Raw genomic sequence first — 13,807 nt, forward strand, 5'->3', positions numbered from 1 at the left:
ATCAGCTATAAAAAGAAGTCCCCATGTCAGCATATCAACTGTTTTGCATTTGAATTATGTTGTCAAGTTCAAAACAAGGAAGCAAAACTAAAATCATAGGCATGTGGCAATTAAGAGCACAAGCAATGAAATTAAGAGATAAAGAGAAAAATACCACTTAGAAAAAGATTAAATAAAATCGCCCCAGTTTAATGCCTATTCCTTCCCAAAGGTTTTCATCTGCATAGGATACTTAGACTCACATACAATGTAATTTTATATCCATTTCTGCTTCTATTTCTGCACTGAAATATTTATAGAGTGCTCAGTATTTCTGGAGTAAATTATACCTAGATCTTGATAAAGCTGAAATCACCTAAATTACCTTTTTTTGTTCAATTATTTGGAAGAATGGAGAAAGAAAGCCCGACAGAATAAAAAGATGTATTAAGAAATGGCCATTTCATAGCTATAATTGCATTCCTTAGTGAATACTGATGCCTTGAGGGTTATATGCACTCAGCACCGCTACTTTTACCAAAGGCTTCAAATAAAATCCAAATCAATTTATGTTACATGAACATACACATTATATTTGAACACAAAACTTAAGCCAAGTATTCTACTGGTTTATATGTTAAGAATAACGTATGCAAACACATTAGGAGTATATAAAAACAGAAGCACAGTACAGTGTTAAGCACATTGTTACGAATACTCTCCAAGATTAATGATATTCAAAATTCTAGAAATACTCTTATGTTATATCATGAGTTCTGGCAACCTAAAGTTCCAAATTCTGAATCACTATCATGAACCGAATTTTTGTGCCCGCCCCAAAAATTCATATGGTGAAGCCCTAGCCCCCAGCGTGCTATATTTGGAGATTGGGCCTCTAAGGAAGTGATTAATGTTGCATGAGGTCTAATAAGGATGCGGCCTTATCTGATAGGAGTAGTGTCCTTATAGGAAGAGACAGCAAAGAGCTCACCCTCTCTCTGCACGCACACACCCAGGAGAGGACATGGGAGGACATAGTGAAAAGGGGACCGTCTGCACACCAGGCAGAGAGCGGTCACCAGAAACCTACCCTGCTGGACCTTGACCTGGGACTTCTACTAGCCTACAGAACTGTGAAAAATAAATTGCTATTGTTTAAGCCACCCAGTTTATGGTGTTTTGTTTTGACAGCCTGAGCAGACTAAGCCAATCGCTATTAATATGACTTCAGTCAGGGAAGCAGGAAAAGTCGGGTTCCAAATTTAGTACATTAGCATGAGGCATTCTATCTGACGAGTGCCACCTCTCCTTCCGGCAACCCAATCTCCAGCCTCTTATGGAACACTGTGAAAACTATTAGAAGTGTGTGTGAGTACGGGTGCACACACACACAACACAGTTCACAAACGCCTCCTAGGGCTCTACTTTGATCTTCCAAAATCACGAAAAGATAACACGAGAGAAGTCACAGTGGAAGGCAAGCAGTCACCTGTGGCTACAATAGCAGATGCTAGGCTACTAAGGCTTTAGGGCTGCCGACATCCAGTTTGATTAGGTAATGCTAGCTTGGAACCCTACTTTGTAGGGCAATGTTTCTAATCACTTTTTAGCTCAGGAAATGCTTCCAAAGGAATATATAATCATCTTCCCCTGAATCACTTTTTCACAAAAAGAAAAGTAACCATAATTAAAAAAAAAAAAAAAAAGTTTACCTGAAATAAGAGAATGGGATTAAGAGGTAAAAACTTCCTATTTTAAAATAAGTCAGTCATGGAGCGTACAAGTACAGTATAGGGAATACAGTCAACAATACTGTAATAGCGTAGGGTGACAGGGACTGCATTTATGGTGAGCACTGAGTAATGTACAGAACTGTCAAATCACTAGGTTGTACACCTGTAACTAAAAAAAAAAAAAAGTTAAAAAGGTTTCACTTATGACAGATTGCAAAGTTACTTTTAAACAATTAGTGATATCCATGTATAAATTCTGAATTCTTACTTAACCAGTTTTACACCATTTAATTGAAAGCAAGTTAGTTATGTACCATGCCAATGAAAGTGATGTTTTTTTGTGAAGAACAAAATATATACATAAATGACCAGATTGCAAATTCAAAATCCCATCTAACTATAAGATATGATGCTTTCATCATGTACGTCATAAACCCCACATTATCAGAATATCATCCATTAATTCAAGTGTCATGTGACTAGGAAAAAAGGACCATACCCAGTTTCATCTAATTATCACCAAACATACAACGGACAACACCTATTGATCCAGAGTTTGCTAGGTGCAACATATTTTCTGGAATATTATGGATTATCAGTTACGAAATCCTACTATAAGTGGTAGTGTGTTTGAGAGAAAAAAATGTACTTAAGGGGGGGGGGACTGGGTTTAAAGAGGCCAGATAAGATACTATGTTAATATAGTTAAACTACATTAATGTAGTTAAAGATTATAAGTGCAAAGACTGAATGCCAAGGAGTAGGGATACAAAGAAAGATGTAATTAAGAAGTAGAACTAACACTACCCAAGAACCAAATGGCCACGGGGGCATCGAAGAAGGGAGTTGGGAATGACTGATTGAGACTTCTAATCTGAGTAATGATGACAAGTAAAGTTTTTTACCAGCGAAGAGGTAAATTATTCTCAAGGCTCGCTTACACACTCACATTCGCACAGCTATACACATGCATAAATAAATGCAGATTGTCCTATGTTTCTGTTTAATAACACCACCGTCTCATTTGCCCCCTCTAAGTAGCTGACCATGCACACCATTTACACAATGACAGGATTAGATGTTAGCAAATTGCAGGGGTGACACTGTGAGTTAACACTGTAATTCTAAAATGCCTCAGCATAAACTAGACCACCATTTCAGTGTGAAAGGAGGGATGCCAACATGGAGTCTGGAGATAAGAATTGATTTTGCAGTAGAAATTATTTGTGTTTCTTTCTTATCTCTAGACAAAACATTTCAGCAGCAAGAAAGAATCATCTCCTATAGTACTAATTAGAAACGTAAATCTCACCAAGAGAAATGCCAAGAAATTTTATTGTTTGTCACTATACATGGTAATAGAATTTTCTGACATTTATCCCCCTAGAAAAATGCAACATCTTTAATAAACCACAGTACGAAGCAGAGATCCTAATTTCAGCATATCATAACACAGACTGCAAAACAGAAAACGTGCAAAACCTTAAGGCAAGTAGCTAAAAAATTTATTCTAAGAATTATCGGTGGGAATAAAAAGTTCTCATTGATACCAGAAAATTGCAAAATCTTGGGTTGTCAATTGCATGTTCCACATTGCAAAATCAAAAATACGTCCATATTCTGAGTAACACTAAACACAACAGAGACTGTTTATAAAGCTTTTCAAATGCCCCTACTGTGATATGTAATTATAGGCTGTTGCTCTGCAAATGGCTGATGAAATCTAACAGATTTTTTTTTAAATAAGACATCTATAAACTTGTAAAAATGTACCTCATAAATATTGCCCTGCTCCCAAACCAACAAAGGTTTTGTTTATTGCTTTGTGTATGTGGGCTGGGTTTTTTTTTGTTGTTGTTGTTTTTGTTTTGGCCTTTATTTTATGACTGCCTTAACTCCATTAGAATACTATTTGCCTATCAGCAAATAATATGAAAACTGAATCAAGGTTCATGCTACCTTAATGACAGGTATCTTGTAATGATAATGCCCAGCACAGAAGAAATCACCCCTCACCAATGAATGACCGTTCTGCTCTCACTAGGTGCTGCAATCCTCGCTGCCTGACCTTGCTGCCCTGGAGGTCTCCCTACGTGAGACCACATACTTCTCTGGAGGCACCACTTTAAAAATTACATGAGCAAAGAAAAACATATCCTCGGGCATCAAAAATCCCTCAGTCCTCTTTGTAAAGGAATTATAACTTCTGAATAAGCAAATGAGAAACAGAAAAGCAGAATTAGGACAACCCAAATGTCATCCAAACCAACATGGTAACTGCAGTTACTCCTCTTTTTCTATGAACGTCTTCCTAATTACTGGAGACAAGTGCTCACTTTGGCAGCACATATACTGAAATTACTGCAGACAAGACCACAGTCTACAGTAGCACCCTAACTCCCTGAGGAAGTGGGAATGTTTAGTCAAGCAGTCCAAACAGGCATATCAAATATCCACCCACAAAAGCAGCAGACTGGAATGCGCACATTTTTATCCCCTCTATACAAGCAACATGGCTATTTGATTGATTATAAGATTCTGATCATCTGAAAAGCCTTCCAAACAGCTATGTCTTATCAGTTGTTCACAACTCATAAACACAAAGTAACAAAATCCTGGAAATACTCAGATTCAGTAAAGCAAATACATAGATGGGCCAGAGTAAAATTATATTGATAAAAATCTTCTATGTTATTATACAGAAGGGAATTAAAACCTACCAAATATGTTTTCATTAAAAATTCTAGCAAATCATGCCATGATACTATTTTATTCAACAAAAATCATATGTCCTTCTGACCTTTTTAAAAACCACACAGAAAGTACTTTTTTCAGTCTGTCTTTTCCAAACAGAATTTAATCACACACTACACATTCCATCAATAACATGAAAAAGATACAAAGAACATGATATAGAAAAGCTGTCCTCTTTTTATCATGTCTACATAAAAAGTATGCAATTTAAAGTGTCACTTGAAAAGAGGAAAAGATAGCATAAAATGTCAAGAATTTCATCGCAGTCAAATAAATTCACAATATCACATATACCGAACTCTTTCAAATACTCATATCAGCTTTGCCAAAATTATTGGTGTGTTTTCTATTACAAATTACAAGTTTAAACCAGAGGCACTTACAGCGTTTGGAAATAGGCAACAGCACAATAGCCTTACTTGCTCACATGTTATCTGCCAGAGATTATCAGCATGCATGTATTTAATGGGGTGCCCATAAAACTGTTCGGTTCTTTTTGATAAAAACACACAAAGTATTAAATGGAATGAAAAAAACAACACAGAACATTGAAAAGAAGCTTCTAACCCCAAATGGAAGCCAAAGTCATCACTAAGCACCAGAAAATTAACATCTTGAGATAGATTATTTACTCAACAAATATTGATTGACTATCTGCTAAGTGTAAGGAGTCTTAGATGCCCTGCCCTTAAAAAGCCCACAGGCGGGCAAAGGTAGACAAACAAGGACAAAATGACAGGACAGTGAGGTCAGCGCTACACAGAATGAAGGACCCCCATGGTACTTGAAACAAACGGCATTAGCTTAAATCTAAGTTCACAACGATGATGGATGAAGAACCAATCTTCTCTTTTCTAGAAATGCTAGGTACAGTGGTGGACTGTTTGGGGGAGGACCACTACCGTGACCTCTCACCCACCAAGACCACCGGCAGGTCACGGCCACCTTAGTAACTTTCGCAATCACTCCCCTCCCCCTCCATTTAGTCGGGCATATCATAAACCCAAATTTTTTGGAAAACACATCATTAATAAAGACCTAGAAATTAAACAGCCATGTATGACCTTATGATGATGGAATTTCTCAATGTAACTTAAGAAAAATAGATACAGTTACACTTCATTTACTCAGCTACCATAAATATTTGGAAAACATTTAGGAACTTGGAAGGTAGCAAAAGAGGACATTAAGTAGGCAAAATAAATGTCAGAATCCGCTCCCTAAAACAACATACATAACAGGTAGCAAACCCCAAAACTCACTCAAAGTATGCACTTTTATTTTAGAGATGATTCTCATAAGCAAACCTGGAAACATGGGAAGAGTGGTCACAGATGCACTGGCCATAAATAACAGGTCACAATTGGCAAGAGAGAGAAGACTCAAAGAAAGCAGAAAGAAATACGAACGGAAATGTGTAGTCTGAGGCCCTTCGATGCAGAGCTGATTTTAGAAAACAGAACTTAAAAGAGAATTATGGTCTCTTTCTTTGCCTGCTCCCTTTCCTATTCAACTTGTGAATTCCTCGCAGGTACAGCCAATATTACCATACTGGTTCATCAGTATTTGTAACAAGCATGCTTTTTTCCTTACAGAAGGACACAATAAGGGTCGAGGGGGCAGAGAGGGAGAGTTATATTCAGAGAAATAGCAGGTTACCTTTTTCCATTCTAGTATTGTTTAAAGAAGCTATTTTGTGTTTTGTTTTGTCAACTACATATGCGTAAAGCCCTTTAATATACCATTCTGGGAAGACCAGCATTTTGAAAAATATGAAATAATGCTGTTACAATACTAAGTGCAATTAAAATGCTGTTCAGACGCATGGTGCAGGGATTTTATATCTCAAGGTACATAACAGCTGATAGTAGCATAGTCACTCATGTTGAGAAGAATATCGTAATGAACAAATTTCAAATGTCTGCTTCTAGGAGATGCTTTTTATGTCTACGTTGGCAGATTCCACTGGCACGGAGCCCACATTCAACAGGAGTTGATATCCTTAGTTTTTTGTTTTTTGGTTTTTTACCTCCTCTTTTCTTTTGGCTGCTGCACAAACATTTTCAGTGCTTTCTAAATGGCATAAATATTTTCAGGGTTTTTGACAGGCAGCAAGGAGAAAATTAATTTCCAGGTGTCCCCATATTGTTCCCTAACTCTGCACGCTGACATCTGGCTTCGAAGAACAGGGTCGCCCTTCCCAGAGCTGTTAGGCTCTGCCAGCAACTTCTCTCCCCATGGTGGCCTCCAGTTTGTTGGGGACACAATTCTTCCAAATGGTGTAGTCACACTATCTTAGGCTGTGTCTTCAGAAGAGGCAGAAAAAGCCTCCAACACAGAGATGAAAATCTGAGCCCAGACGTCCTACAGCCCTCTAAATCGTGATGTTCGTGGACCAAACTTGCAAAGGATGCATTTTAAACAGCTAGAGGCTGATGTTACCCACCCTTTTACAGTAAGAGGAGTTACAAGTAAAACCAATTTTTTTAGGAAAAGTTGGCCTCAGGAAGATATTCCTTTCTCTCAGCGGTTCTATCTCGGTATCAGCAAAAACATCCAAAAGGTAGCTCTGCAGCTGTAACTTTCACTAAGCTGCAACTACTGTATGCTCAATGGCCTATAGGTAGACAACTGCATACAAAAGTAATTCTATGCAACATGGATGATGACACACTCATATGACAGCCCTATGTTTATTTTATTTTGTAACAAACTTTTTTCTCCTTGAGTAATATCATCAATATGGCCCTCAACTGAGGGCTAATGAGTAATATCACCAGTATGGCCCTCAACTGATGGCAAAAGCCAAAACTGTAAAATTAATTACTAAATAAAAGAGGCTACATATTATATAATTCCATTTATATGAAATGTCCAGAACAGTCAAATCCACAGACACAAAAAGTCAAATTGTGGTTACCAGGGGCTAGAAGGAGTAGGGGATGGGGAATGACTGCTTAATGGGGATGGAGTTTCATATAGGGTGATGAAAATTAGACAGTGGTGTTGACTGCACAACTTTGTGAATATACTTAGAAAACCACTGAATTATAGCTTTTAAAGGGGTGGATTTTATGGAATTATATCTTAATAAAACTGTTATTTTTTAAAGGCTCAATAGCTGATTAATGACACTCCAGGTAGAGGAATTAAGAGGACTAAATTTTCAACCACATTTATTAGCACGTTGAGTTTTATCAGAGTGACCTAACCTTTACATCCTGGGATCTATTAAGCCTGTAGAAGAGCTCCTTTACTTTCAGAAACAAAATCTCCTCTTATAAGACAGAGAGAACGAAGAGTAACTCCAATGAAGGACTAATTCACGCAGCAGGGCTCTTTGTTAACAAAGTACATTCTATATTAACCTGTCTAATGTAATTTATTAAGGCAACAGGCAGTTTCAAGGAAATCTTGAAATATTTCCTTCCATCCAAATATTGGGCCATCATAAAAGAATTTGCAGGTAATTACTTAATCCACAATCAACTACAATATCAAAATCTAGATACATCTATTGCTTTGCAATTAGTGGCAATGAAAATAGAAAATATAAATATGAATACTGACCTTGTTTCTTTTAACCCTTCTTTCTGAATGACTTCCAATATCTGCTTCGCTGTCATTGGTGAGTTGGGGTGTTTTTCTAGTGCCTAAAAAATAAAAATAAACATAAAATTCCTAGATTATTGTGTGGAAGCATACAAAATAAAAATGTGTGCGAATCATGCAAGGCTTCCTTAACATTTTAAAGGGGAAGGGGCTGTTATGTCAAAATAAGGTCCCATCACTCAGTTCAGGTGTCCAAAGTGAGAATGTAATTCTTTTCTGGACATTTATGGCAATTTCTGCAACATGGGGGTCATTCTTCAAATAAATGTCACAAAGGCATACACACCAAAAAAATAAATAAAAATAAAAAAAAGAAAGAAAGAAAAGAAATGTGAAACCTGAAAAAACCAAGTTAATAAATGTATATAATTTCCTTTATTAAAAATTGATAATATTTTGTGGTTAAAGACAGATTTTCAGGCTATTAAAATGTTTCCGAAATCTCCAGGACCTTGGAAACATGGAGCCTGGACACTACCAACAGCAGAGAACAAAGTGCTGGTTAGAAATAACCTCACTGGATTCACATTTTGATCAACCTCTTTTATATTAAAAAATAATAATAATAAAGGGGAAAAAAAAGCCTTCATGGCCAAAGTGGGAAAAAGCATACAGACACCCACGTAAGTCATTCTCCTGCGTGTTCCAGTTCAGCTCAGTTTCCTTTCTTCTGCCTTTTTCAATTAATTTCAAGTAAACCCCTTCCTCTTCCCATTCAGCCCATCTCAGTTTTATGAACTGAGTCCCGTTTTTCTTTCTCTCCCCTTCTGGCCTCCTTATTTTTGAGTGAAAGGTAGTTGTTTTAAACAAAGTGTGGGGAATGCATGGGACATGGCTCATTATTTCCATATAATCCGACCATCAGACCTAGGGATCAAGTTCCTTTATTTATCCAGCAACAGTGTCCACACTGCTCACCTCCGGGTATAAGATCCAAGTCTACACACATCCTCACAATGCCTTCCTCCAAGGGTAGACAACACCCACTTAAAGATGTACAGAAGCTTCTGTACATTCTAGAGTTCTAACTTAGGACTGTTTACTAGAACAATCATAATGATTAACAGGGTCACTTTAAAAACTAAAAATTGAAAAGGCTTCTGAATCTGTTCAAAATAGCCCTGCAATCTCTCCTAACTATCAAGGCCAAATCTTAACTAGCACTGGCAAAAATTCTATTCATCAAGGTCCTCCCGTGACTTACAGACAGCCTGCCCCATTCCAGCCTTCACCATCAGGGCCAATTTCCTGTTCTCTCCTCTCTCTAGTTCCCAGGAAATGTCCCCATTTTTCCCAGTCCGGATCAGTCCCTTAGCCATAGTCGGTAAGTCCTTTAAAGAATCCAGCAATATGAGCTACGCTACAAAGAGGGTATGGCAACAAGTATGTCCACGGGAAAGAAAGAAAACGGTCCTCACAGAGGAGGCCACTGGAGAGCTCACCTGAAAACCGGGAAGGGGGGAAAAGAAACATAGGCATAGCTGTATAGGGAAGAGGACTAATGTGTAAAAATATTGGTTAAAAAAAAAAAAAGGCAAGAAGGAAACTGCATCGTAGAGCTGAAAAGGGGGAAGATTAGATGACAGAGAAAGGCGGGAAAGAAATAGACATGAGAACAAAAAGGCGAGAACTGTAAGTAGAACGGTGCATACTTATGAATTACTGGAAGGAGATGCTGTGGGCGCATGGACTCTGTATAGGGTGGACTTCACCCCAAATGACAGGCAATGCTGGGGACACTCATGGTCTCTCATAAAAGATATGGGCAGAAGGTCAAAAGACACAGACAGACACAAGTAAGCAAGCAAGGAAGAGGGAAACTGGCAGGGAGAGGCACAGTATGGCAGAAAGAGGGGGAGAGGGGACAAGGGAGAGAAAGGAGGGCGATTGAGCTGAACTGGGAATGTCCAAAAGGCAAACTGATTAGATTAAATCTAGAAAGGGCCGAAGAGGAAATTCCAGCATACTGGGCAACGTTTTAACGGAAATTTGGGTGCACTGAAAAGTGGGGTTACTCACTGTGGAGGACTCCCTGTTTCTCTTCCTGAGTACAGGCCCCTCAGCACACCTGGGCAGCTCCTCCCAGCAATTGAGAGAATTTGGATAGCCCTGTCCCCTTCTCTATGACATCACATCCTACTCTACAAAGGAAGTAAAAGTGCCAAGAATTACATCATGAAGTGGATGAGAGGCAGGAAGGAAATGATGAAGCCACACAAAACACCAGAAGCCACCCTCAGTTCCTGCAAGACAGAGAAAGGAGACAGAGAAGGAGAGGTTCCTGGTTGTGGGCAAGCGTCACTGAACTAGCTGTGTGAACATGAACAGACGAGAGAGAGAGAGAGAGAGAGAGAGAGAGAATATTACCTTCACAGAACAAAACATTGATACCATCGAAATAACGCGACACATGGCGGAGACATGAATCAGACTCGCAGGCAGCCATACTCAAACGCTACAGCGGGCACGAGCCACAGTCGGAGTGCGACAGCATGCTGTGCCAGCAGCCCCAAACACCACACTGAGAACTGCCCTTTGCCCCAACACTCTCGGCGATGAGGTGTTACAGTTTCATACACCCCGCAACGTTAACCTTTGTGCGTGATCCTTCTTGACATTTTCAAATACAACTAATACTTGAATATGCTTTCATGGTTACGTAATACCTGTTTTGATTTTAACACGCTCCTCCGATTTGTTTCGCATCTTGTACCTACCTCTTAGAAACTGGGGTCAAGGATGCATTAGAACAGGGAAAAGATTAAGATTACTGACAATTTTTAAGACTCGTTATCACAATAAGATTTTAGAGGGCCAATAAATATTTCATGAACTCAAAACACATTGCAACTGGCTTGGGCAACAATGGTGTTAATTGTGACAAAACAGAATATACAATTTTAAAGTTTTCCATGGATAATCATTTAAAACGACCTTATTTTGGGGTAGTAAAAATTGGAAAAATGCAAACTCATACCTATATTATAGAAAACAAAATGTACCCGTAAGCCTACAAACACGAATATTAACCAGTGCTAATATTTGTGTTTTCCTTCTAGTTTTTCCTATCCATACGTATCAATTTAATATAATTATATAACGTATGTGCATATATTGTTAGCTATCTTAATTTCCTCCATGCAATATGAATTTTTCAAAATGGGCATCATAACTAACACTTCACTGAAGATAGGCATTTATATTGTTTTAAAACTTCAATTAATAAAGAATATATTGAATGTAACCTTCTTGGGGTATTACTGAATCAAAGGATATGAGCTCTGTCATGTCTCTTGCCAACTGCTTCCAAAAAGATTTTAACAATTTATACACTCACCAAGCAGAACTAAATCTGCCTCTCTTACCACAACTTTGCCAATATTCAGCATTATCCTACAGTAGTATTGGCCAACTTAGTAGGTCAAAAGTAATGGCTCATTGTTACTCTAATCATACTTCTGTAAATACTAATGAGGATAACGGGTTTTTTTTTTTTTTTAATGAATAGCATATGGGATATAACAGGATATTTCTGTTTTCCTTATTAACGTATAAAAAGCTCTTCATATAGTAAAATAATACTTACTATTTTGTATATTAATAACAGATATTTATCCCTTTTGTTGCTTTTTTGGGGGGTAGTTTAGGGAGATATGCAGTTTTCTATTTTTACATGAACAATTCCATCAGGTTTTTCCATTATGACTTCTGTCCTATGTTTAGAAATTCCTTTTATCCAGAGAGCATGCAAATATCTACAAATATTTTTTTCAAGTATTTTTATGGTTTAACTTTTTAATTCATCTATAATTTATCATTTTGTAGCAAGGTGAAACAATGACTTAAGCCCCACCACCTATAAATAAGTCAAGATTAGTGAGTCATCCTCTACCATATATTAATATTAGGGCAATGAAAACGCTTTGGGATGTGAAACCAAATAAATGTGGGAACCCAATATATAAAATGCACAAAAGCAGAGCTATTCTTTTTAAGGTGGAGATGAGAGTGGTCAGAGCCCCCATACTTACTCCCTCTAATGACCAAAGGCACTTCTGGGAATTTTCAGGGTGTCTAAAAAAATGCACTGTAAACCACTGTCCATGGGGCTCATCCGGGGTCCTGAAAGATCCCCTGATCTTTCATTCAACCGCTGTGCCAGCACCACACTGTTTTAAATTGCTCTAATATTATAACACACTTCACTATCTGGTTCGGCCACTGCTCTCATTATTCCTTCTTAAATTTTTAATTGTGCACTTCTTTATATTTCCAGATGAAATTTAGATTGGAATTAAATGAGACATCTAATTAAATTTTTAAGCAATTTACACAGTGTTCCATGTGTTTAAGTTTTGTTTTATAAACTGTAATAAGCATTTTATTGTTTATATTTTCAGTTGCAACTATGAATATACTTTTTCATATAATATTCGCACATTTTATTGCTAAGACATACAAAAGCCATTGAATTGTGATAATTAGTATCTATATGAACAGCTAATTGAATTCTTAATAGTTCTAACGGTATAGAAGTACAGAATCATATTTTCTACAAATAATGTGAATTGGGTCTCCTTTCTAACACTTCTGTTTTCTCGTTCCTACATGATTTACTTTGGATAAAAACCGATCTTTTCTAGTCCCTTTCAAAAAATTTTTTTGCTGAAAATTAAGCTGCTCTGTCATTTACTTCCTCAAAAACAGGCCCCCAAAACAGCCAAGTTTCCCAAAGAATATCCATAGCTACAACCATCAGAGCTTTCCTGCCAAGGGAAGACTGTAATTAGAACCACTGGCCAGATATCAATGTCTCTTCTACACAAATTGTTCTGTCACTGTCTTTAATCTTTACATAAAATGCCCTTTCGTTCTTTGTAAAAACAAATTGTCCTCCTGTGTTCAAACCATATTTGTGAGTCCACTTTACTCTCACTCTCTAGGAGCTGTATCTTGCACCTCTCATGCTTCCGCCTGATGCACTGAAGTCCCTTCAGTCCTCCTTGCCCTCCTTTCTTCTGCAGTGCTACTCCCCAGGAGGTTTCAAATTTAGCATCGCTCTCCAAGAAGGGGGATTTCCATGGCAAGGGATACAACGTTTGTATACAATCAGCCACCTTTCCAGCAATGGATCCCCCTGTATTTTTCATAGGACCTCAACAGACGTAGAGAATTGCCAAATACTCCAATGCATTTCACCTCCTCTACTTATGTGACTATCTCAGAGCCTATCTCAAAAACATCTAGACTCATGCTACTTTGAGACAAGACAGACTCATCCCAGAAACATCCTCCTCCAGACTTCTACATGTCCCAGCAGAAGGAGGGGGGGGAAAAAACACCTGTAAAGAAAAGATGGTAATATAGTTAAGAGAAGGACAGAGATGGTTTGCCATATCATTAAGGGCATAGGCCAAGCTAAGAACGTATTTCTCTAAGTTTCATGTTCAAACATTGTAATCTAATAAACAAAAGGTTTCGAACATCTTAAGGCTTACTCCAGATTTCCTTGGTGTCTCTCAAACACAAAAGTCATCTCAAGTATCCCTAAGATAAACATATTAGACCAATGTTCATCTAATGGGTGAAATCTTGGTCCTGCAGGTCCTGAATAAAATTTTCAGAGCTTACTTATTAGATTGCAAAATAAAGAGATTTCCACAATTTGAAAGCGCGTCAATGGTATGTGATTCGATCTGTGGAATCCTAAGTGAGCATCCAGCACCCAG

General features: G+C 37.8%; 1 protein-coding gene across 1 annotated transcript in view; it reads right to left on the reverse strand.

The window, feature by feature from the left end:
- The window catches only part of ASXL3 (ASXL transcriptional regulator 3), a 157,068-nt gene that overhangs the window by 133,689 nt on the left and 9,572 nt on the right, over positions 1–13,807 (reverse strand). The window contains exon 2 of the mRNA XM_040632378.1: positions 8,037–8,119. Within this exon, the coding sequence (XP_040488312.1) occupies positions 8,037–8,119 (83 nt within the window). The remainder of the gene's footprint in view (positions 1–8,036; positions 8,120–13,807) is intronic.

Source organism: Ursus maritimus, unplaced genomic scaffold, assembly GCF_017311325.1.
Source record: "Ursus maritimus isolate PB19 unplaced genomic scaffold, ASM1731132v1 scaffold_18, whole genome shotgun sequence".
Classification (NCBI taxonomy): Eukaryota; Metazoa; Chordata; class Mammalia; order Carnivora; family Ursidae; genus Ursus; species Ursus maritimus.